Consider the following 26,843-nt stretch of genomic DNA (forward strand, 5'->3'; position numbering starts at 1 on the left):
GCATCTGGATCCGCAGACTAGAATTTTTAATGTGATTCTTCACCATTGACAGATAGGGCCAAAAACGATATAGTACTGTATAGAATATTATTAACCTCCGCCATCGCAGATGGACGGAGTTACTGTTTTCACCCTGTCTGTTTGTTTGTTTGTTTGTGAACAGTATTACGGAAAAACTCCTGGACGGATTTCGACGGAACTTGATGGGGGGATAAGGTATGGTCCAAGGATCATGCCATTAGATTTTGGACTTGGTCCAAAGTCCAATATGGCCGCTATGGCGGCCATTTTAAAAAAATATTTGAATTTTTGTTTTTGCATTTCTACATGTTTTAAGTGATTTCCAACCCAAAAAAAAATTTTGCAACTTTTTTTCAAAAAAATTGATTTTATTTGAAAAATATTCAAATTTTTTTTTTTGTATTTCTACATGTTTTAAGTGATTTCCAACCCCCCAAAAAATTTTGTTAGAGAGAAAAAAAACAAATTTTGCAACTTTTTTTTTCAAAAAAATGTAGATTTTATTTTTTGGGCATTTCTACATGCACGTCGATCTAGTTTAGTTTATTCAATCGTGGTTCAGTCGAGTCTGATCCGTTTTGACCTCCAATGAATAGGATATCAGGTTCACTTAAGTGACCCAGCAATATTGGCGGCGGAGGTTTTGCACTCTACCGAGTGCTCCCCCTCTAGTTTAAAAAATGTATTGGGCCTGATATGTTCTTGTGGTGGAGGTATACGCTCTACCGAGTGCCCTTCATTTGTGTGTGTAATTAACAGATGGCCCCAAAAGTGTTTTTTTTTTTTTCATAACTTGATTGGGGTGAAGGCAAAGGCAGTCATTTGACATCGCTGACACTCATCTCATAGATCTGCTGTGGATACCCAAGCTATATGAAAGGTTGGTTGACCATTTTTCAAACCTTTCCTAGTTTAAACTCCCTTACCAAATGGACGATTTTGTGCTTGTAAAGGGTGACCCCAAAAAGTGGGCCCTGGAAAAAGTTTAATAACCTTCAGTTTTCATTCAATCTTTCATTTTTTCAAGTCTGAAGTGAGTTAAGGGAGAGTATAATCTGCCAAGTTTCTTGAATCGATGATATTCACATTCACATGCCAAGTCGTGGACATCTGAAGAAAACTATCTGCAGACAAATTCATTGTTACAGACAAGGAGCCTGTTCTGTGCACATTTTGCAACAAGGAAAGCACACAGCAAGTTTCAAATTCAAAGGTTTGTGAAAAGATTTAGACAGCATGGCACAGTCTTGGATATTAATTCACTAAATAAAGGAGGCAGGCAACTCTGGCCAACCAAAATCAGGAAGGTCATCCGAGAATATGGTTGGCATCGTTGACTCAGTTGATTCAGCACCGCTGTCAAGAGTTCAATATCAGCAAAGAGTACTTTAGAAGAATTCTAATAACAGTGCATGAAAGTCATCAATAGCTTTGCTCGACGTGTGGCCTGCTGCATTGAGCGAAATGGTACCCATTTGGAGCATATCATCAAACATCGACATCGTCAGTATTTTCATGGTAAAATTGCCAAATTTCTTTGTAGACAACCAAAATTGTCAGTGATATATTATATAAGGGAGTAATAGGATCTGCAAATTTTGTGAAGTTCGATTGGATAATATTAAAGTTATGAAACTTTTTCTGGGGCCCACTTTTTTGGGCTCACCCTGTATATGCTCTGCATATTTTAAATGACAGTTCAAATGAAATGTTATTTATAAAGAAATACTGGAGTTTAGAATTGTGCCATGTGTGAGGTGCTGATACCAACCAAATGTGTGATGACCAGAGCAGCCTCTGCCTGGCTAATCACAGGCATAAGGGTGACTCCCAAGACCAGCACTGCGAATTGCTGCACAGCCAAAAAATATTGCTCACTAATCGCCGTTCGCTCTACGAGAACTGTGCTGTGTTGGGGACATGCCTGCAAAAAGGTGGGGGGGGGGGGGGGAATAGAGAGAGAGAGAGAGAGAGAGAGAGAAAAAAAAACAAAAACAACTGATACAGAATAAGTAACAATATCTAGTCGTACCATTTGTACACCCAATGCTGGTGTAATCTTAACTGACATCACTATTCAGTTTCTTTCATTTCAAAATCGCTACTATTCAATTTTAATATCGAAACCTGAAAAGACGCAAGGTATGAAGGTAGATGGGGATGCACAGGATAAGAGTTCACGACATATAATGTGTATAAGTAGAATACAGTAATTTGATTTCTGCCCACAACCCACTTTATTTTGCCACCCACTATTGCCCCACAGTCTAAATATAACAAAAAGGATGATATTGGTTACACATTGTATGTGGGAGTCTATTACAGATTTGTGTTACCACCACTTCCTTGGGAACTCACTTGGAAAACCAATTATTCCATAAATTGTTGGCATTGAATTTCTAAATTCTAAATGTCATGCCTTTATTCACATTCATAATTTACTTCTGATTTACCCATGAATAATATTGGAAGAAGGAAGAGAAGGAAATTGTGATTAAAAAAAAAAAACAAGGGCAATCTATGCCCTCTTGTGTTCGTCTACAGGTGGCTCGGAGATGGACTCGGAATTCAAATCCCTGGTCCTCACAGTTCAGGGTTTATTGCCATGACTGGCCAACCGGATGTAAAACATTTTGGCTAACAACCACGGACATTAATTCTTCAAAAGAAAAAGTGAACGGGAAGAATGGCACCATTCCCAACTGGTGGAGCCTCGCCCAGCAGGGTTGATGTGAGTGAACAGCCCACCCCCATGTCATTTGGCAACTTTTCAAACGGCTTAGTTGTGTAATGAGAGGAGGTTGAAATTTGATTCCTTGAGTGTTGACAGTTTGACAGGAAAGGGTGGGGAGATTGTCGATGTTCTGATCAGTAGAACAGTGTGGGGTGCTTGGTTGCAGGAGATCATAGGGACAGGAAATGACACAAGGGAACTAGGTCAAGGGTTTACTGTTCTCTATAGTGGAGGGAAGGGCAGGAAGAATGGAACAGGTGTGGTTTTTGGACAAGGAGTTGGCACAGCAGGAGGTGGATTTGTCAAGGTGAGTTGGAGACCGATGTCTGTGAAGCCGATTGTTGAGAGGAATTTGTTGAATGCCATTTCAGGATATGCACCTCAGGTGGGATACCAGGAGCAGGAAAAGGAGAAGTTCTGGAATAGTTCAGAGGACTTTGTCACATGTTTCCCAGAGGCGGAGGTGGGGAGAGGTGATTTGAATGGGCATGTATAGGGGAGTGGGGGGGCGAAAGAAGAGGCATGTGGAGGGTTGTACAAAAAGTTAAACGGAGAGAAAAAAAAAAATTAATTTACAAGGTGGACCAAGAGCATGAAAAGGGCTCAGGGATATTGGGAACATGAAGGTCATCAAGAGCAGTATATGGAAGGAATATTTTGAGGAATTGCTAAATAGGAGAATTTTTTTTTTATTATATCCTGGTGCCATTAGGCAGAGATAAGGTGGAGACAAGACGACATCATTCAGGGGCAGAATCATACCAAAGACTTTTTAAAATGGTATGTGCAGTTTCCTTGACGTTCAGCATTTAAAAGGACAAGAGCATGGACAATCCCCATAGGTTGTCATCCATGGGGAAGAGGAAGTTCCTCATTAGGAAATCCCCCGCTGAGTGTGGTGAGAAAGGCAGCACCATTGTTGCGACATCACTGGTACCCAGAGTGAACTGGGAAGTGATGGCATTTCCCCCAAGCTCAGTGGCTGTGTGTGTATGTGTATGTGTATGTGTATGTGTATGTGTATGTGTATGTGTATGTGTGTGTGTGTGTGTGTGTGTGTGTGTGTGTGTGTGTGTGTAAACACGTGTCTTCCTCAGAGGATTTGTGTTCTTCGACAAGGTAATGCTGTATTTAACTCGCATATCCTGGGCCTGTAGGAGGTGGCCATTCTGGGTTAGTCAATGGGGAACACTTATTTGAATGCAAATACCATAAATGTGGGATTTGCAAAACTTGTCCTACATTTGCCACGAACAATATCATTAATTATGCAGTAACGGCGAGATCATACAAGTTAAAAGAAACCAAACAATTAATTACACATAAAACCTCAAACATCGCTTACTTATTGACTTGTAGCAAATGTGCGATGTAATATATTGGTGAAACAATGCAGAGATGTAATGTAAGAATGAATGCAAATACGAGCTTCAGTGTTCAGGTTGTATAAAAGATAAGCGGTAATGGCAGAAAAAAAAAGGATGGGATGGAATATAAAACAATCATGTAAACAGAGATAACTTTTTGGGATAAAAGAATTCAGAACTGCTCACCCATATGGATTAAATGAAATAATTAATGACACATACATACAACATAATGGCCAAAACATAATCTCCTCTGTTTTTAACACTTTACCACGAGACTCTCAGAGACACAGAGTACATAATTATGGACGTAAACATAGTTATAGAAACCACACCAAATAGTAAATGAGTGGTTTGATCTTCACAAATCAAATATCTGTAGATTACTTAACAATAGTAGAATTAAGATCAATACTTTAAAAAACAACAGCTGAAAGTTTGGCAAATCGTTTACAGATGATTGGAAGAGGATGATCAAGAGAAACTCCCAATCCAACACATGGAAGCAATTCTGGACATGATTGACCACTGAATGTATAAAGAGAAATCAAAGAAGTTAATCATAGAAAAGACAATGACATCATCAAAATTATGTTTGATAACAAAGGGGTGGGAAATGATCAATAGAGAGAAAATACTACAACAGAAGGAAGTGTGGAGTAAACTTCCAGAAACAATACAACAGAGAGCCACCAAGGGTTGTGTACATTTTATGAAATGCAATTAGGGGAAAAATTTTCAACCATAAGGAAACTGTACAATCTATAGATGTAGAGGAATGGTCAACACCCATCATTGTAATTGTGAACATTTTGTATTTAAAGATCTACATCATAAACACATTATCACAGGTGATCTCAGAATAGTGAAAGATACAAAATTACGTGCAGGCGAGCTTCAGTAATTTTCTATCCAAAGATAGTAAATTACGTGCATTACTTACAAAAAGACCCAGTTATAGAAAAAATAATAGGATTAACTGGAATCGAGGCAACGGAACTTACAATGATAGGACTTGATGGAATGGATGAGAAAACAAATTGATAAACACAAAGAGGCAAACACACAAATGGCTTTATAGTTGGAGGAGGTAGAGAAACATGTTAAAATGGAGAATTGTTGATTTGAAAAGAAAAGCTCGAATCAGTCAACCAAAAAAGGTAATTTTAAACAATCCAGAAATGTGTGATTATTTAATACATCTTCAAACACAATTTTATTGTTCCAATTGACAAATCAAATAATAATATTGCATTTCTTTGTAAAACTATCTACATTCAAACCCTTTTGGAAGAATTGGGCTTACAGACTAGACTCAAACCAACAAAATAAGTAATAATAATAATAAAATAGACTTAATACAACACCATGTAAATCACTCAAAAGCAAGAAAACTGTTGGTTCCAGATAAACACCGTAAATTACCATTCATTTACTGATCCCAAAAATGCACAAAACCGTTGTAAGATGAGGTTCATCATCACAAGTCGAGAATGCAGTTTGAAACCATTGCCAGGTAGTATTACAGGGGCGATGAAACAAATTTATAAATGGTTTAAAAAAAACAAAAACCATGAAAAGGTGAGGTTTTATTCTGGTATTATATATTCTGGATCATTGATAATTCCAAACCTATAATAAACAGTATCCACAACATTAATAACAAGGGCAAGGATTAATGTCCATCAACTTATGATTTTTCTACATTATACACAAACATTCCACATGAACAGCTTGTCATCGCATTGGACAGAGTGGTCGATAAATCATTTGTAGGAGGTAATAAAGTACACATTAAAGTCTATCAAAAAAAAGAGCAAACTGGTCTATAAAGGAAAATCAATATTCATGTAGTTTTTAAAAAAATAAACCATATATATATATATATATATACATATTGTTACGGCTGTGGAAATTCGCAAACCACCATTCAGGGCCCGTGGGTGAGATATCTCAAAGTACATGTGTAGTTAGCCCCAACCCCGTTGTATAAAGGGAATTTATGTGATTCATCCGGGCTGCGACGCTTTGAGATAGCCATTTTTTCTGTTCTATCTGTATTTTGAACCAACCACGTCTAAACCGCCATCACACAACAACCACCTTAACCACCACGCCAGCCATCGTCACCAACTACAACCACGCTCCAACCCTCAGACAACAACAACGCCAACAGCCACAACCTTTACCTTCACAACTCAATCCTGCAAACATCGCATCACCGCCATTCCCAACAGCACCATAACCATCAACCACCACCGAAAACCCTCCGCCACCTTCACCTCTCTCCTTCTACAGCCATTCCCGCACCACCTGTGAACACTGAGCGTCGGGCTGTCTCGGGCCCGTTCGGCGATTGGTGCCGAACGCACCGAGCCGCGAGCGCAAATAGCGGCCTTTCCGAGGGAGAATTCGGATCAAGAACGCTACACGCCCACTTCCCCTCCATCCAATTAGCAAGCGCCCTCCGACACCATCAAAAGGCACTTGGAAACTGGAGAAAACTGACAGGAAGAGGTCTGGCAGACCCAAAGCCACAACACAATCAAAAGACAAGTTTCTGAAAGTCAACAGCTTGCGTGATAGGCGGCTCACAGGACAGCAGCTTCAAGCACAGCTCAACACTGGTTGAAGTAAGGAAGTCTCAGTTTCCACTGTGAAGAGAAGACTTCAAGCTGCAGGTTTGACAGGTCGAGTGGCAGTAAGAAAGCCATTGCGAAGATGGCAAAATAAGAAAAAGAAGCTTGCCTAGGCCATGAAGCACCACCAGTGGACTGCTGAAAACTGGAAGAAGGTCTTATGGACCGATGAATCAAAATTTGAAATCTTCGGTTCGTCACGCAGGGTTTTTGTTAGCCGTTGAGGAGGCGAAAGGATGGTTCCTCAGTGTGTGACACCAACTGTCAAACATGTTGGAGGAAGCGTGATGAACTGGGGCTCTTTTGCTGGATCCAGTCGGCGACTTGCACAGAGTGACTGGCACCCTAAATCAAAAGGGCAACGACAGCATTTTACAGTGCCAAACGAGAGGGGAGCACTCGGGAGAGTGCAAAACCTCCGCCGCCAATACTGCTGGGTGACTTAAGTGAACCTTATATCTTATTCATTAAATATGATGTCAACAGTGCTGACAGAGTTATAGTTCTTTTCTCCAACTTTTTTTTTTGGGGGGGGGGGGTTGGAAATCACTTAAAACATGTAGAAATGCAAAAAAAAAAAGAAATTGAAATTTTGTTGAAAAAAAAGTTGCAAAAAAATTTTTTTTGGGGGGTGGGGGGTTGGAAATCACTTAAAACATGTAGAAATGCAAAAAAAAAAAAAAATTCTCTTGGACCATACCGAACCCCCCCACCAAGTTTCGTCGAAATCCGTCAAGGAGTTTTTCCATAATACTGTTCACAAACAAACAAACAAACAAACAGAAAGGGGTGAAAACGGTAACCTCCGATCTTCAATGGCAGAGGTTAAAAATACCCTCTGGTCTACGCATAGTTGGTCAGGGGTTCATCCTACAGCAAGATAATGACCTAAAACATAGCTCCAGGCTATGTCAGAACTACCTTAGAAGAAAAGAGCAAGATGGTACGCTTCAAATCATGGAATGGCCAGCACAGTCTCCAGACTTAAACCCCATCAAGCTGGTTTGGGATGAACTGGACAGAAGGGTGAAAGCAAAGCAACCTTCAAGTGCATCACATTTGTGGGAACTTCTGCAACAGTGTGAGGAAGAACTTTCCGAACAATATTTGATTTCCACAACAGCATTGTTGAAGGAATGCCACAAGTATGTTCGGCTGTTATATCTACAAAAGGTGGCGTCTTTGATGAGTCAAGAATTTAGATTAAATTTTGTTCAACAAAACGATTCCATGATTTCTTTTTTGATCTGCAACTGTTTCTTTTGTTCTCTGCTTTAATTTCAGAGTACATTGAAACATTAAACTGCTTAAATTTCAGTAAAAACTGGAAAAATGGGGGTGTTGTAAAACTTTTGACCAGTAGTGTCGATAGACTGGGAGATTATAATTCCCAAACTAATTAACTTGTCATAGTCAGCGAACACCAGTGGTAAACGCTTGGCCACATTACTTAAGATCTAATCAAGATAAGATTGGTGCATCGCCGAGGATGCGTTCCCCAGTCAGGAGGCCACGTGACCTCAAGGTAAATGGCAAATTAGACGGTGGACACTGAAACTCGTGGTTATCTGATTGGCATTCGTGGTTGTTAACCCACTGCACCACGAAGTCAATTGTGAGCGGTGGCCCCAAGTCACCTCTTCTGAGGAGAAACGAGGATTAACCCCCTCATCATACACTCGGTACCCATCACCAGAACAAACTATAAATATGCATAGCTCTTTCTAACCACTGACTGACTTACTCACTGACTGATATTGAAGATCCGTACGTTTCCCGTGACGTAGAAAGCTGAAATTGTGTGCCGATGGACATTGAAGCACCGGAAAAAAAAAATCACAGAATCGTCGGACAGCATCCGAAATGAAAATATAAATAAATGAAAACTCAGATGCAGGTGAGCGACCTGAGACAATGTGGAAGCACGGTAATTTTTGTCAACAGGCATCAAAGTCAATACAATGGGGGGGGGGGAGTCAGTGAAAAGGCACGAGACACGTCTGCGTTGGTTGGGATATGTACTTGTGCAAAGAGGGGGATGTGGTCATGCAGGTCTTTGATTTGAATGCAGTTAGCAGAAGTGGCAGACCAAAAGTGAGTTGAAAGGAAGTGGAAGAGAGTGTCATGAGAGAAGTGGGGGTGCAGAGAGATTGCTTGGCATAGAGGGGTGTGGGGAAGAAAAACTTGTGTGGCTGACCTCACAAGTAGGTAGGGTTAATCGGGGTCATGAATGAACATAATAGGAGGAAGTATCCATCATAATATGCTGAACAATATGCCAAGGCACGATTTCACACACCAATAACAAAATGCCAAATCTCCACCGAAACTGTTTCGGACGTTGTGCACGGACAATATCCCATGCTTCGTGCGGGCATCAGATCCTCGAGTAAAGGATGAAGACACTTATGGACCCTGTAAATGGTCCTGAAGATTCACATCTTGGTCCTGCGTGGTGTTTGCTTGAAAGCAGGACAGTTCACTTGGCTGTGATGTCACTGGTATGCCTTAAAGGAACCGATGATGGGCAAGATGGATCGAGGTACGTGTGTGGCCACGTTGAACACCTGTGTCAGATATTGCAACTACATTGCCTTCCTTGCCAAGTACTCGGTGCTTGTCACTTCTAACTTCAAGCACAACAACATCACATCTATGGCGGAGTGTTGCATCATCAGCAAACTTGAGAAGGTGAGAGTGCGGTCGATGAGGACGAGGCGGAGGTTTACATGGTGAAGAGATGTCACTGTGACATGAGTCGTTTCTCCAGCAATGACATCTCCATGCGGTGTGTGTGTGTGTCTGTGTGTGGATATATATATATATATATATATATATATATATATATATATATATATATATATATATATATATATATATATATAGCCTGCTGTTGGCTTAGTCGCTTGGGATCCTCGGGGTCCTGAGTTTGAGCCCTGCCGGCCACTGAATTAACATCAGGGGGGTTGACTCAGCTTGTCATCCTTCTGAGGTCGGGGAAATGAGTACCAGTATACTGATAATTATCCCTGCGTGTCGAAGGTGACGAAAGGGTTGGCGTCAGGAAGGGCATCCAGTCGTAAAAACATTACCACAAGAAAGGGTACCACGATTGGAGCCCGCAAAAAGCTGACCCCTGCTCAGGGAAAAAGCCTTAAAATGGTGTGATGATTATGATTTATATATGTATGTATGTATGTATGTATGTGTGTTCCTCACATGTATACGTACACATATATATTCTCTCTTCTTCTTTCGGCTGCTCCCGTTAGGGGTCGCCACAGCGGATCATCCGTATGATCCGCATAGTGATTTGGCACATGTTTTACGCCGGATGCCCTTCCTGACGCAACCGTGGTCGCCTCTTACGACACAGGGATATGGTACACCTATTTGAACCAGGGTATACACCGGCCCAGTACACTGGTACTCATTTCGCCGACCTCGGAAGGATGACAGGCTGAGTCAACCCCCTGGTGTATTAATTCAGTGGCCCAACAGGGCTTGAACTCAGGACCTTTTGGATCCCAAGCCGCTGCCCTAACCACTGCGCCAACACCAAGCTACGTACATATATGTACATTATATATATATATATATATATATATATATATATATATATACATATATACACACACATTTGAGGAACACACACACACACACACACACACACACACACACACACACACACACACACACACACACACACACACACACACCATACGAAAAGTCATGAGCATCAGTGGATTTCACACGTTTGTGCCGAATATAGTAGAACACGAGTTATTTGCGACATTTACCCATATAAACACAAGCCTCACGCATGCACACCAATGGTGTTCCCACAATCCATTGTGACAAAATGGCTGTCAACGACATTATTTTGCCAACTTGCAGTGATTGAATTGCTCATGAAGGAGAACAACTTGGCTGCAGATATTTTCGGCTGATTGAGTCAGGTGCACGAAGTGGCTTGTATGGGTGCTCGCAGAGTCAGAAGGTCAGTGAAACACTTCAAAAGATGGAAGCACAGACATCGCCAATCAGCCATGCTGTGGTCGGCCGAGAAGCGCCACAACTGAACACAATGAGCAGAAAGTTGATGTGCTCATCGGTAAGGACCGAAGGGTGACGGTTAGGGAGATCGTAGTACAGCTGAGCATCAGACACCATGTACAGGAGATAATAGTGACCTTGGGATATTAGCAAACTTGAAACCCAATGGGAACAAACTTTCCAACAGAGGAACACAAAAAGAGGGTGATGACTTCCTGTTCCGTATCATGACTGGTGATGAAAGCTGGTTCCACCATTTTGATCCAGAAACGAAGCAGTAAAGCATGGAATGGCATCATTCCACATCTCCAAAAAAGGCCAAAAGAGTACTTTCCACCAGCAAATTTATGGAAAAATTATTCTGGGATACCAAGGGATGCATACTGGTTGTTTTCCTGCCCAAAGGGGGGACCGTAAATGTGACTCGCTACGTTCAGACACTGAAGAAACTGAAATGTGCACTTCGGGAAAAAGCGCCGGATTAAAAAAAAAACAAAGCTGTCATCTTTAAACATGACAACACGAGACCTCACACTGCGTGCCTGGCTTTGGAGGAAATATCAAAGAATGGCTGCAAAGTGTTCCCCTATCCCCCCCACCCCACCCCAGTACAGTTTGGAATTGCCCCCCTTCTGCTCTTGATGTTACCCCCCCCCTCCCCCATCCCCCCACAGCTTTCCACTGTTTCGTCCTGATCCATTCTGTGTTGGTGCTCTTCCATGAGCACAGCAAGAACAAGAGCATGAACAAGAACAAGAGCCTTGACATTGTATAAAAAAAAATCCAAACACAATATACCACAAGGAATGTCCAGTAAAGATGAAGACCACGTACCTTCCTAAATTGAACCAGCTTGCGTTTATAAGCTGAACCAGCCACAAGATCGGTTTCAGAGATGTACAGGATGCAAGATCTGTTTGAGAGTTGGAAGTCCACCAAACCAAGCTGTTCCTCAAACAGAAGCCGCAATTTTCCTGCAGGACATACCACATCATGGCATTGCTGAGACTTCAAACAAGAAAATAAAACTTAGGTTGTGAGGCCAAGTGCCTTCAGCACAGAAGAGGATTAAGATTTTCCAGGGCCCTCATGTCAAATAACATTGGGATCTCACACCTCCCACCCCCACACCCTTTTAAAAACATCAATGTATCAAAATGCATTACTAATTAAATCCGACTGATATTTTGATTTTGTTGTTCATATCTGGTCAGCTCCTCTGCCCTAAAACAAAGATAATTCTTACATCTCTAGAAATGGGTGTTTGTGGGTGTTGGGAGGGGAACGGGAGAGGAGAGCAGATGCTGCATTTCGTATAGTGTGACTGTCTCTTCATGTATTCCTTTAACTTCCATTTTTACAACACCATCATGTTATGTAACCAAATGTGAAATAATACAAGTGTATACAATCTCATGGGAATATATGTCTTTCTGTTTAAAACTTAAACTAGCAGATTCTTCCAAGCCTTGAGGGCAAAAAAATAATGTACAATGTCATCAATGTCAATTTATTTCACTCGTCCTGACTCGACTGCCATTAGAGACAAAACATCCAGACTCCTTTGATGTTTTGTTGGTCTGAGTTCATTTTTAGCTCATATACAACAAAGTCGAGATGAGCTGTTAAAGCAATAATGATGTCTTTCAGTCCTTTCTTCCTTCCGACAATGGGTCCATTAACATTTTTTGTTTTTTCACTCCTCCTCCAAAGCAACTGAATGGATCATTTTGAAATTTGACATGATGATTCATGACATCTCTGCGCAAAAACGAATGGAGCCCTTTTTAAAATTTTCATACAGGTGGAGAGATAATTCGCTAATTAACTCAAAATGTCATCGATGTTTGTATGTCCATCACATATCACGAGATTCCATCAGCTCACGAGATGTTTCGTCGTCGTTTAATTTAAACCTCTCAATTACCCTCGCCAGAGGAGAGGGTATTGCATTTGAGTCCATTTGTTTGTCCGCACAGAACGTTAGTAGGTACATTAATTATATGTGAATGCAAAACCGCAAGATCCCTAAAACCCTGCAAGACCCGTTCGAACCCAAAGACTCTTTAGAACCTTCACCGACTACGACCGCCCTCCATGAGGAGACGAGCATCTGTCCCACTTGGGAATATTCATTTCCATCCTTACATTCCTTGAGAATATGCTGTTACGGATCTGGAAACCATTTGCATTCAACATACAGATGTCCCAAAAGTCAGTTATGTCATTAAGTATGTGTGTAGTCAGATCCACTTCCTTTTGTCTCGTGGGAGAATTAAAGGCATGCATTGCGATTTCTTTTAGTGAGGTTGTTACATCTAACAAGCCATCTAACAACCATCCCATCAGAAGAAGAAAAATTGTTCAAAATAATTGGGAAGAAGCTGCAGCAAGTTCAGCAGTGCGTTTGCGAATGTCAGCGATGTCCATCAAGTTATGTTCGAACAGTGCTCCAAAGCGGTTGTTCAGCATGCTATAAACATCCATTCGGTGATGAAGACTTGCTAATAACTGGTCAAATACAACATGAAGTTTCTCGATGAGAAACTTTTGGCTTCCCTCAACTAAGGTCCCACGCTCTTCCGATAAATCTGCAAAACACTTTCTTTTTCGGGTATGACTCAATCACTTTGATAATTCTATGAAACAGTCTTGCATACGATTTTGGACAGCATTTCCAAAGCTCTGGAATTGATCTCACAGGGAAGCCACAAATGATTTAAGTGATCCCATAACTGAACTGCTATGTTCACATCAAAATCCCTTTTCTGTAAACTGCAAAACTGGTCATTGTCAACTGTGGAAGAACAGTGTCCCAAAACTGCCATAAAAGCTTTTTCCAAATGTTCCACCTTTGTCTGCAAGGAAGCCGCTTCCAGTTTGTTTGTTTTTATATACATAGTCGAGGCTTGTGGAAGAAATAGTATTAGTACACTGAATGGATCAGGATGCAACAGGACAAAAGGAACAGCAGATCCAAAGGCCAAGACAGAGGGAAGCAGACAAACAATGGGTGTGGGGAGGAATGGGGGGCAGGAGGGGATGCATGCGGTGAACAATATGGATACAGAAGAAAACGCTCAGGAGGGAAAGTTGAAAATTTGGATTGAGGAGGATTTGGGGTGGGGGGGGGTTAATGAGGGTAGAAAAGATCATTGTTTTGGATTGGGGATGATCTGAGATGTTGGTGAACAGTTGGATATTATGTGACAGGTTCATTCCATTTGACAAGGTTTTCCATGCCTTGCCTAATTGTATCGTACTTCTGACAGAGCTTCTGTAGAATCTGCTCGACTGCTCCATCTTGTGTCGAAGAGATTTTTCCAGTGTCAAGAATGACTGGCAACCATCATTGTGGAAAACCTGTTTCCAGCAAAATGTGGATACTGAGCAGAAAGCACATATCGACTGCAGAAACCAGAAAAAAAAAATGAGCAGAATTTGTTAACACTGTTAACTCCCACTAAATATAGAAACACCCGCTCCCTTTGGGAATGGCTGGGGGCAGGGGGTTCATGTTATTATCCTTATTATGCTATTACTTTTCGGACTGCACATGCAAGCATAGAAACAGCCGTAAAACGATGATGATATCATTATTGTTGTTCTTATTAGTCTCCTACCAGTTTTACTGGAGGGAACTAAACGTTTGCTCTCTGTCCGTCCTTCCCACCTGTGGTTTTTCAGACTTTTTTGCCCCCATACCTTTTTACATATTCATCTGAAATTTGGAACATGGCTTTATTATGATGTTACAGAACAAGTTTCAGGGCGTTTCATCAATTTTTCAGTTATGCCCATTTTAGACGAAGAAAATATCACATACTATCGGAGCCTACCCATCGCTTCCCTGACGGACCAATTAGTCATCCTGTTTGCCAAATTTACCCATACCATGCATAGAGTGCTTTAACCCATTCCCCCACCCCTCCGCCCCCCATCCTCACGCCCCGCACCCCCCCCGCCCCACCCCTTTGTCCCCCCCCTCCATTAGTCCTGATGTCCCTTCCCACTAGAAATGTCTCGCACACAATGACAGGCTTTGGCAGGCCCCTCAGTTGCTGGGGGAGGGAGCAGGGAAGGAGGACAAATTTTCCACTGTGAAGAGAGTGCTTTAAACTCAACATTGCCCATGTAAAAAAGGAAATTGTAATACCCTCTGGCACCACAAGGTGGAGATAATGATAACAGTACACAATTACGTGGAGAATTTACGCCCCCCCTCGCCACACCCCTGTGGGAGGTGTAGAAACATTTTATCATGATGTGTTTGGGGGTGATAAAATAAATAAATTAATGATGATTAAAACTTGGTGTGAAAATGTTAAACCTGAAGTAGAATGTACTCAAATATGATATGATTCTTTTTAAGTATGTATCCATTTGGAATTAACATAATTATATTTGTGACCCTCCAGTACAAAACCAGTCGGAAGTCGCAAAAATTCAATATTGAGTTATTGGGTTTATTTGAAAGCCCATAACATAAGCATCACAACGGTGTATTATACATGGTGGTCCGTCACAAACTGACCGAGATATCTTACGATGAAGTTTTACAACACATGTTATTGGGAAAATCGAAATAGCCGGATATTAGCTTCTGGAGTTTGAGAAACTATTGCTGGTATACGTTGCTAAGGACTTTGTTTCTCAAACTCCAGAAGCTAATATCCGGTTATTTCGAATTTCCCAATAACGTGTGTTGTAAAACTTCATCATAAGATATCTCGGTCAGTATGTGACGGACCACCATGTATAGTATAATACACCGTTGTGAAGCTTATTTTATGGGCTTTCAAATAAACCCAATATTGAATTTTGCGACTTCCGACTGGTTTTGTACTGGAGGGTCACATTTCTCCTCTGTATGGGAAGATCACCTGTATATTAAATGTGTAAACAGGTTGAACTTTGCCAGTAAGTTGAATACAAGAAGAATTGCCTATCATTTTAAAAGCTATCTAAAGGAATTTTTAAAACAGACACAAACAATTTGGAATGTAGATTTGAGAAGGTGCCCAGATGTATTCACGAAGCTCTGGTCGCTTCAAGATAATATATCTTCCCAGTTTAGGGAGAAGCAGACTGATTTTTAACCTACATAAGATGGAAACTTGTTTTAATGGCCATTAGGGTTGGCGTTTGACGTCATTCTAGCATTCTGTGCGATTTAATATGTCAAGGTTTGAATATGTGTTCCAACGATTTAAGCAGAAGCTGTCAAAGAAGACTGAAGATAAGGTTCACCTGGAAATTGTCAATATCGGGCGAACTGGCGTCAGTGTCAGAAAATTATAAAAACTGTCTTACTGGAAACGATATAAAGATGAAGATTCTTCGGTTATATTGAGAAATCCGGGGTAAATTTGTCTGTCCAGGATCTCCTGTGCTGGCACATATAATTTGTTTGTTTGTTCAATGAATGTTTTACAATTGCATTGACATTGTGTGTCTGTATCTACAATTGCCATGCCCAAATAATCTTTGTTACAAACCCGCATACCAAGTTGTCTTCGAACTTAAAATATGTGGCTGTGCATAACGAACACACAGAGAGAGAGAGAGAGAGAGAGAGAGAGAGAGAGAGAGAGAGAGAGAGAGAGAGAGAGAGAGAGAGAGAGAGAGAGAGAGAGAGAGAGAGAGAGAGAGAGAGAGAGAGAGAGAGAGAGAGAGAGAGAGAGAGAGAGAGAGAGAGAGAGAGAGAGAGAGAGAGAGAGAGAGAGAGAGAGAGAGAGAGAGAGAGAGAGAGAGAGAGAGAGAGAGAGAGAGAGAGAGAGAGAGAGAGAGAGAGAGAGAGAGAGAGAGAGAGAGAGAGACAGACACTGTCTGTGTCTCTGTCTGTCACAGAAAGGTATATATATATATATTTATATATATATATATATATATATATATATATATATATATATATATATATATATATATATATATATATATATATTGTTACGGTGCCGGGGGTCGGCCGCGAGCCGACCGCTCAGACTGAGCCGCAAGTCGAGTCGGCCCGACTGTTCGCCAGGAATATAGATCGCCGCCCGGATAATGCCGAAGCCGACAGGTCATTGTGCAAGAACCGAAATACGCCAATGGGCAGACCACGTGGGGTAGGGTCGATTGCCAACTTCAATTTACCTAAATACCCACGTGATCCAACTACCGGGGTATTTCACCCTCGACGGAACTCGTACGAAACAAGCCGCTTAAGCGAGCCTGTCCCGTGCGCGATTCCGAGCGGCTTAATCGCCGAGAACCGTCAGTCCCAATGTCCCCCTTTTACGGCAAACCAACGGCTTTCTAACTCCCAACACACGAAATGCTCCATCAATGAAAGAATCGCTGCGACGAGCTGAAAACATTTAACAATTGGGGTATTTATTAATAATAATGGGGAACAAAGGAAGCACGTAAGAGCAGAACTATACCAACTATACGAAATGCAATGCAATCATTTACAGCACACAAAGCACTTAACAGTTTCGTACTTGTTAGATGGACCCACGAACACACGTACGTACGCACGCACGCACGAACACACGTACGTACGCACGCACGCACGCACGCACGCACGCACGCACGCACGCACGCACGCACGCACGCACACACACACACACACACACACACACACACACACACACACACACACACGAAATGGTGGCTGATGCCTTTAATAAGGACTCCAACTCAGAGGACAGATGAGCTGAAACCCAGAACCTATCTTGAACCTCTCCACCTTGTGTGGTCTTCAAGCTGTTCGGACCCGGGCTCCAGCAAGAGCGAGTTGGATTCAATCGCCGTGAGCCGCGATCCTTCCCGAGCTCCAGCGAATCCTCTCGTGCTTCTGAACACGTGCTGGTGAGACGAGGTGCCGATCCTTCCCATCAATGCGTCGCTTCCTCGAAGAACCACCTCCAAGATGAGGCCAAGGAGTCGTACTAAGCCAGGGACCAAGCGGAGAACAGAGCTCCGAGCCGAGCAACCAGCTCAACTCTCTTCCGATGAACAAAGCCTCTCACAACACGAACCAAGAACTCCAAGCCGAGCAACCAGCTCAACTCTCTTCCCATGAACAAAGCCTCTCTCTTCGACGAACCAAGCCAGAGCCCAAAAAGCGAACTGAGCCAAGCAGAACCCGAAGGTCTGCTGAAAAGCCAAGCCGAAGCAAAAAGCTCTCCAAAAAGCCTCCACCTCGCCAAGCAGAAACGAAGCTCACTGAACCAAAAGTCTCAACCCTCGCCAAGCAGAACCCAAAGGCCTGATAAAAGCCAAGCCAAAGCAGAAAGCCTTGAAAAAGCCTCCTCCCTAACCCAAGCCAAGTGGAACCCGAAGGCCTACTACTGAACAACCAACCGAACCAACTCAGGATCTCTTCCTTATTCTCCTCCGCCCTTCCCCCGCTCCCGGCGTGACTCATCCCCCCACCCCCCCCATGCCCGCACAACCGCGGGTGGGAGGGAGTTGTTTACATCCTGTGATTCAGGACCGGAGGGCTCTTCTTCCTCTTCGCAGAAGAGGGAGGAGGAGGGGTGTCTCCATTGTGTCGTGATTGCTCCCTAACTATTAAATTGAATCGCAGCGCACTTAATCGATTTCTGCCCATTAAACAATGGAAGGTGAGCTATTTAGGGAACAAACACTTATCGACATAACTGACTCAAGGAACCTGAATGTTGTGTGCAATCGAATTCCCAAATTCGTAACTATATATATATATATATATATATATATATATATATATATATATATATATATATATATATATATAATATATAAAATATATATAAAATATAACAGTAGATCGCAGAGCCTACTTGTCGCTTCGCTGACAGACCAATTAGTCAACGTGCTTGCCAAAATTTTTGGGTGAGAATGAGAAGGAAAGGAAGAAAAATTTACCCGTGCATAGAGTGCTTTAACCCCTCACACCCACCCCTCCACCCCTCTACCCCTCTGTCACCATCCCCCCCTCCCATTTCGTCCTGATGTCCCTTTTGGCTAGAAAGGACTCACTCACACCCAATGACGGGCTTTGACAGGCCCCTCCATTAATTTTTTTTGGGGGTGGGGAATGGGAAGGAGGACAACTTTACCCGTGCAAAAAATGCTTTAACCTCAGCATTGCCCAGGTAAAAAGGAAATTGTAATATCCACTGCCACCACCACCAGGTGGCACTACACGGTACACATTTACATCGAGAATTTACACCCCCCACCCCGCCCCTTTTCCCCCACACCCCCGCGTGAAGCCATGGTGACCCTATGCTACCTCCCACCACACCATACAAAGTTGTATTTGTACCCCGAGTTTGAAGTTTGTAACTTAAAAGATGTGGCTGTGCATAAGGAACAAAGAAAGAAAGTGCTCCCTTGACTCCACCCCACTGCTTGACACCCATTGGCATGACAGCTGGCCTGACTCCCCAATAAATGTGCCATCATTACATGAAGCAGCACAGGTTGGCAGGCCTCAGGCCTGGGTGTTAGTCCATGGCCCAGTGCAATTAGAACTAGAACGGGCACTCATAGAGCGCATACCTTCGCCGCCACTACCTTTTTTGTTCTTGGTATGAGTGTGGGGAACTGGTTTCATATGAATGGTCTTATGACACAAACCACATATCTATAATGTCATGACCCTCCCCCCCGACTTTCGGGGGCTACGGACTAAACAACAATCAACTCACGTCGTTTTGGCGAGTCTTCACTCGCAAGCTCGGTGAATACAACGTTTCAACAAGAGAAGGTAATCTCGTTTGATGCTGGTTTCATGCAAATCGAATAAGAATTGACTGAGTTATGTCGAAAACCGCATATTTTTCAAGGGCGTGACCCCCCCCCCCCGACATTTTACCCCAACCGGTGACATGTGTTATGACGTCATTGTGTCACAAGATTGGGCATTAAATTCTGAACATTTTGGTGCTGGGTTCATGTAAAGCGGACAAGAATTGACCGCGTTATGACAAAAACCACATATTTTTCAAGGTCGTGACCCCCCTGACCTTTGACCCCTAACCGGTAACAAGAGTATGGGCGTCATTGTGTCATATTGCATATCACAAGATGAGGCGTTGAATTCTGAACATTTTGGCGTTAGTTGCATGTAAATTGAATAAAAATTGACCGTGTTATCGTAAAAAGACGATTTTGACCTTTTTGTGACCTTGACCTTGACCTTTGATCCGAACGATCCCAAAATCTAATCGAATGCTTCCTGGCTAATAACCAATCATCCCACCAAATTTCATGCAATTCGGTTTAATACCTTTTGAGTGATACGAATCACAAGATTACAAATAAATAAATAAATAAATAAATACACGCCGACCAAAACATAACCTTTCGCAGAATGCGAAGGTAACGATCCCAGGTATATAACCACAATGTATTAAATCAGCACGCAAGCCGTATGCATGAAGGACTCAATCAGCCTGTACGATTCTGTAATGGCTCAAATCCAATAAATCACTGCACAATTTGTCCTGAATTAACAAATCTCAATACGAAAGTCAGCTGATCAACACATGATCAATCTCGTGGGGAATTAACAATCACTGAAAAAGATTGGGCTCGTTGCAGTTCTGCAGCTATCTTTTGTAATTTTCTGCCCCATCAAATCAATGAGTCGTTCACAAATACTTAATGACAGATCGGAGGTCTTTACCCATTTTACCCTCGGCCTTTACGCGAACGGACTTGATGACCTCTACCCTTTTGTCCCAATTTAGCCAACTTGATCTGCGCAAAATGGATTAAATTGAGCAATCACCTTAAAGGTCCCCAAATAGTTTCCCTTTTATGTAATGACCCTAACAGATCGTGGCCAGAGAATGCGAGTCCCCAGTCCCCACTCGCTTGAGAATTCGATGACGGCTACAACACATATAAGGACACCTTTCAAGTACTGACACTGACTGCAACTGCTGAGCAAGATCTGCATCAACTGTGCCTGTTGCCTTGACATGCCATATCCATGCCAGCATGCAGTTTCGATGCTCCCAAGATTTTCTCGTGTTCATAAAGGCATTCAGGGTGTTTCCCATCACGGGATCCTTCGATAAAGGGATGCGCTTTGGTTGAAAGAAGTTTGCAAGCAAAGCAATCGGCATTTCCAGAAGATTGTAAGTAAATAAGCCAGTCGTGCACAACACATTCACCGTTGTGCAGCTGAGAAGAAAACGGATCTCCATACAGCATACGAGTCTTTCCTCCAATCACCTGAACAGAAGAGGAGATTTTTTTTTTTTTTTTAGGTATTTATTTTTACAAGTACCTGAACTTTTGACAATTCCAAAACTCCTCAAACTCTCATCAATGCTGTTCCATAATTCAGGATCATTGCCGAATCGACCCTCTTGTGTCTCACTGGCATCGCTCGGTCCTGGCTCGCCATGATCTGAAACTTCCTCCCCGTGGTTTGAACCAATGTTTTTCATCTTCAGCAGCCATTTGTCGTTTCTCTGTCTCCTTGAAATACTGATTAATTGTTGGTACATTTCGAAGCAGAGCAATCCTTTTAACGTTCCCAAAGCACTCCTGCTTTGGTTATGGTGACGCCGATCCATATTCATGACCGAGTGTTTCGTAAACCAATGACAACTGCTAGTTGTTACTGTCTGAATTCTGGCGTACGTGTTGTGTTCAAACTTTGCATCGGGCGAATCATGGCGTGTCATGGGGCTGACTCACAGCAGAGTGTATAGAAAACAGGATTACACCTGCCCACCCACAATATAAAAGTTTTGATGTCATGTCAAACACTTGGAAATTGTATTCAGTCATTAATATGTTAAATAAATATGTTTATTCAAGTGTTCCCCCTCACTCCCCCCATTGTAGTGATTTTTTTTTTCCGGAGCCCCTGGGCCCGGGTACGGGGTTGGCCCGTGTGTTAACCTGCTTCTGCTGGGGCACGAAATAAATTTGAGTTTGGAACATTTTCAATCGTAAGCTTGAAAAATGACTACAACCTCGAGACTATTTGTTTCCTTTCTTTGCTGATTGCCCAATACAAGTTCACCTGTTGTGGTTTGAGATTTCCCATTCAAAAAGGTGCTCAAAACACCTCTTGGCCCCCGGATGCTGATGCCTCTGCTTCCGCCCCCATTCTTTCATCCCACCACCATTTCCGCTGACAATTTTTGATTTGATCAATTCCTATAAGATTTGATGGAGAGTTATATAATCACAATCAGCCTGGTGTTGGCTTAACGGTTAAGGTGGCTTTGCTCAAGATCCTCGGGTCTTAAGTTCAAGCTCCTGCCGGGGCATTGGATTAACACTAGGTAGGGTTGACTCAGCCTGTCATCCTTCCAAAGTCGGCAAAATAACCACTCGGTGTAACCTGCGTCGGAGTGTTGATCCGTCCAGGACCGTACTCCTTGCCAATGAAACTGCCTCGGCAGCCCTAATGCGCCATACTACGCGAAAGGAATTGGTATACTGAATCATGATGGAAATTTAGCAAGAGGGGGTGGGGGTGTTAATTCCAGCTCATTGGCATAAAATTTGGACTTTTGAAAGTTTGCAAGTTTATTTAGTTTGTGGAGTTTCGAGAGGAGGTGTTGCATGAGGTTATTCCACCTTAATAGTGCAGCACACTGCCTTTTATTTCCTCTCGATGTACCACCCCCAGATATCATGATGAAGAAACATTCTTGCTGGTGAAAGCTCATGTCAATCTGTCAGCAGCCAGGTAAAACAATGATTGAAAAACAGGTCCCTGCTTGCCTCCCCTCTCCCCCCTCCACTTCCTCTTCATTTACACCCCCATCCCCTTTTCCATGCCCATAGAATACATAGATGGACCATATAATAAAAGGTTGCAGTAAAGAGAGAGAATGTATGCAGCTTATTGAGATGAAATATTGTAACTACATAAATATCTATGCAATTATTTATTTATTTTAAAATAAATTATCTCTCCACAGAATGAGTGATAATTTGTTTTATATGAGTATATGGTAATAAAGCAGAAGGTATTTAGACCTTTACTCAATTAAAAAAAAAACTGCAAAGAGCAATCAGATTGCAGACCCTTGTCTTGGCGGAGGTATGCGCTCCACTCGGCAGAGCGCATACTTCCGCCACGTAATGCCTGATCTGTGAGAACATATCGGGCCCAATACATTTTTGAAATATCATGCGATACAGTACTATATTGTTTTTGGCCCTATCTCTCAATGTTGCATAATCACTTCAAGAATTAAATAATTCTCGTATCCAGATCTGGATTTTCATCAAAATTGAATCAATTCGCCGTGGTCACACACCCAACATGTCCACCAAGTTTCATCCAAATCCGTCCACAACATTTTGAGATGTCATGCTCTATATTAGTTTGGCCCCATCTCTCAATGGTGAAGAATCACTGAAAAAAATTCTCGCAGTTGGATGCGGATCCGGATCTTCACCGTCCTTGTCAGACACCCAACCTGCCCACCTGATTTCATCAGGGTCCGTCGTCAACTTTTTGAGATATCCTGTACACAGAGACAGACAGACAAACAGAGACAGAGAGGGGTGAAAACGTAACCTCCTTCACCTTCGGTGGTGGATGTAAAAAGTGGCTGGGAAGGGGGCAGGACGAAAGAGTGGTGGGGAGGGGGACAGGACGAAAGAGTGGTGGGGAGGGGACAGGACGAAAGAGTGGTGGCGAGGGGACAGGACGAAAGAGTGGTGGCGAGGGGACAGGACGAAAGAGTGGTGGGGAGGGGGACAGGACGATAGAGTGGTGGGGAGGGGGACAGGACGTTAGAGTGGTGGGGAGGGGGGCAGGACGATAAAGTGGTGGGGAGGGGACAGGACGTTAGAGTGGTGGGGAGGGGACAGGACGTTAAAGTGGTGGGGAGGGGGACAGGACGTTAGAGTGGTGGGGATGGGGGCAGGACGATAGAGTGGTGGGGAGGGGGCAGGACGATAGAGTGGTGGGGATGGGGACAGGACGATAAAGTGGTGGGGATGGGGGACAGGACGATAGAGTGGTGGGGATAGGGGGCAGGACGATAAAGTGGTGGGGAGGGGGACAGGACGTTAGAGTGGTGGGGATGGGGGGCAGGACGATAGAGTGGTGGGGAGGGGACAGGACGATAGAGTGGTGGGGATAGGGGGCAGGACGATAGAGTGGTGGGGAGGGGGCAGGACGATAGAGTGGTGGGGATAGGGGGCAGGACGAAAGAGTGGTGGGGAGGCAGGACGATAGAGTGGTGGGGATGGGGGCAGGACGATAGAGTGGTGGGGAGGGGACAGGACGATAGAGTGGTGGGGATAGGGGGCAGGACGAAAGAGTGGTGGGGAGGGGGCAGGACGATAGAGTGGTGGGGATAGGGGGCAGGACGATAGAGTGGTGGGGATAGGGGGCAGGACGATAGAATGGGGGGCAGGACGATAGAGTGGTGGGGATGGGGGCAGGACGATAGAGTGGTGGGGATGGGGGCAGGACGATAAAGTGGTGGGGATGGGGGGCAGGACGATAGAGTGGTGGGGAGGGGACAGGACGATAGAGTGGTGGGGAGGGGACAGGACGATAGAGTGGTGGGGATAGGGGGCAGGACGAAAGAGTGGTGGGGAGGGGGGCAGGACGATAGAGTGGTGGGGATAGGGGGCAGGACGATAGAATGGGGGCAGGACGATAGAATGGGGGGCAGGACGATAGAATGGGGGCAGGACGATACAATGGGGCGCAGGACGATAGAGTGGTGGGGATGGGGGGGAGGACGATAAAGTGGTGGGGATGGGGGGCAGGACGATAGAGTGGTGGGGATGGGGACAGGACGATAGAGTGGTGGGGATAGGGGGCAGGACGATAGAATGGGGGGCAGGACGATAGAGTGGTGGGGATGGGGGGCAGGACGATAGAATGGGGGGCAGGACGATAGAGTGGTGGGGATGGGGGGCAGGACGATAGAGTGGTGGGGATGGGGGGCAGGACGATAGAGTGGTGGGGATGGGGGGCAGGACGATAAAGTGGTGGGGATGGGGGGCAGGACGATAGAGTGGTGGGGATGGGGACAGGACGATAGAGTGGTGGGGAGGGAGGCAGGACGATAGAGTGGTGGGGGCGGAGGTGGTGGTGGTTCAGTTCGAGTTCAGATTTTTATCCGTGCCCTCCACACTGACTCACAGGCACACACTCGTCCGAGTGACGTTCATGGTAAATTACCCAAGGATACCAAGGAAGGATATTCACGACACGAAACAATCAGATCGCGGGGATATTTATCTCTGTGATGACGAAGCGACCCAAGTGGAAACACACCAGAGACCAGAGACCCCGTCACCACCACCACCACCACCACATTTGTACCTTGCAGCGACTGCACGACCATCGATCCGCGCCACTTCTCGTTCGTTCGGACATGTCCCGGAGGCACGGCTGATCCAAGCTGCGCCGTCACGCTCTTCTGCTGCATGGTCTTTATTTTACCTCTTCTATCATCACCGAGTTACAAACCACAACCACTCGTCCCTTCCGGCACACATCGATCCGCTCAAACACCCGCAAAACACGACGTTTCCCCCCCATGTTGAACAAATATCCGATGTCGTCACTCGATTCTGGTTCCTCTTCCTTTTGTTTTCTCCCAAGTACTGCAAAGCATTGTCTTCGCGAAACATTGGAATTAACAAACACGGAAAAGATTTCACACAACATATTATGTTAAATACATTTTGATGTTCACGAGAAATTCGGAAAATGGCCGTACGGGCGGCCATTGTTGATCCAAATCTCTGATCGCACAGCGTGACCAACGGATTACTCGTCGTGCAAAAATAGAGCCGGAAATTTGACGCAGGAGAAGGTCATTCGACTCATCATGCCTGGTAACATAGCAACACCGCATTGATCCAATGGAAAATGTAATCTCAATTTCAGTTACATTTCTCCCCGCAGGAGAAGGGGAGGAGCAGTTATATACGATGGACGAATTCTTCACGTTTGTGTTTGTTGACAAATACGATATGTGCGTGCTCTCAATAATTAATGAAACCAGCCAATAGGAAGCACTGTGATTGTCATGTGACCAGTGTCCCTGCGTATAGACACTACTGCGCATGCGCAATAAACTTCTTTTTCTTCCTACTTTGAAACCTGCATGTCTGCGTGTGTTTGTTCGTGAAAGACTTGAAACAAAAACGTTCCCTCAGAAGACCGTGCAAGAAAAGTGGGATGGAATGGGACCATCGTGGCGTTACAGATGTAGTTGTAGATAAATATGTTTATATTATAGTCGTCGAGCTCCTGCTCGGTAACGGCGATTGCAAAGCTCCTTCCGGTCACGTGACTTTAAGTAGAAGTTCCTTCACAAAATCTTCTCCCGAACCACCAGTCAGAATGCCGCCAAATTTGGGTTACAACATGAGGCCAGGGCCCAGATAAACTACAGGTCCCGTGGTCAAATCTGTAATAATGTGGGAACAATAGTTATTAATATGGAATAGGCAAAGCTGAGAAGCGAACGTAGAATTCTTCTTCCATTCGATGCTGCAATTTCCGGTTACTTTGGCCTTGATTCGGGATCAGCGATCAAATAATGTAAATCACGATTAAAAATTATTTTTTGATTATGCGGGAGATATCTTTATTAAAATCAGTGGAGGAAATATACACCATGTCTGATATTATTTGGGTATTTCATGTCTCCGACGAAGCCTTTATCTCCCAGGACGCATCATTCCCCATGACAAAAACCGGAAGCAAAAAAAAAACCGGAAGCAAAAAAAAAACCGGAAGCAAAAGGGTCATAGCCAACGACACAGATTCCAAATTGCCAGGGTATTGTGTTGTTGTTGTTTCCTATTCTCTCATTTGCACGCGTTGAGTATGAAGCTCACTACGTTCGCGATTATTATTATTGATAAGGAAATGTTGCTAACTATCCGAAAAGTTATTTGAATTTACAGATTTCCTTTGAGTGACTTCCGATTGTTGGTTTTCGGCTTCGCGAGGAGGAGACGGAAGCGTGGCTTGGTGGTAACTGATGACTTGGTGGTTGCTGCGCCGTATTTGAATGCTTGTTACTCTGT

The 26,843-nt window shown here is 43.7% G+C and overlaps 1 protein-coding gene across 5 annotated transcripts in view; it reads right to left on the bottom strand.

The window, feature by feature from the left end:
- The window catches only part of FAAP24 (FA core complex associated protein 24), a 28,060-nt gene extending 2,466 nt beyond the window's left edge, over positions 1 to 25,594 (bottom strand). Inside the window, exons 1-4 of one of the 5 annotated variants that reach the window (XM_085889006.1) lie at positions 25,123 to 25,539; positions 23,231 to 23,299; positions 11,652 to 11,791; positions 1,793 to 1,945 (exon numbers count right to left, since the gene is read on the bottom strand). In XM_085889006.1, coding sequence (XP_085745132.1) covers positions 1,793 to 1,945; positions 11,652 to 11,791; positions 23,231 to 23,299; positions 25,123 to 25,228 — 468 coding nt within the window. In that variant the 5' untranslated portion in view covers positions 25,229 to 25,539. Of the gene's footprint in view, positions 1 to 1,792; positions 1,946 to 11,651; positions 11,792 to 23,230; positions 23,300 to 25,122 lie in introns of all 5 variants that reach the window. The other 4 variants (XM_085889009.1, XM_085889008.1, XM_085889007.1 and 1 more) reach the window with 4 other exon arrangements.
- Between the last annotated feature and the right edge of the window lie 1,249 nt (positions 25,595 to 26,843).

The sequence above is a fragment of the Eptatretus burgeri genome, chromosome 7 (genome assembly GCF_056783735.1).
Source record: "Eptatretus burgeri isolate ZD-2024b chromosome 7, Ebu_testis_v1, whole genome shotgun sequence".
Classification (NCBI taxonomy): domain Eukaryota; kingdom Metazoa; phylum Chordata; class Myxini; order Myxiniformes; family Myxinidae; genus Eptatretus; species Eptatretus burgeri.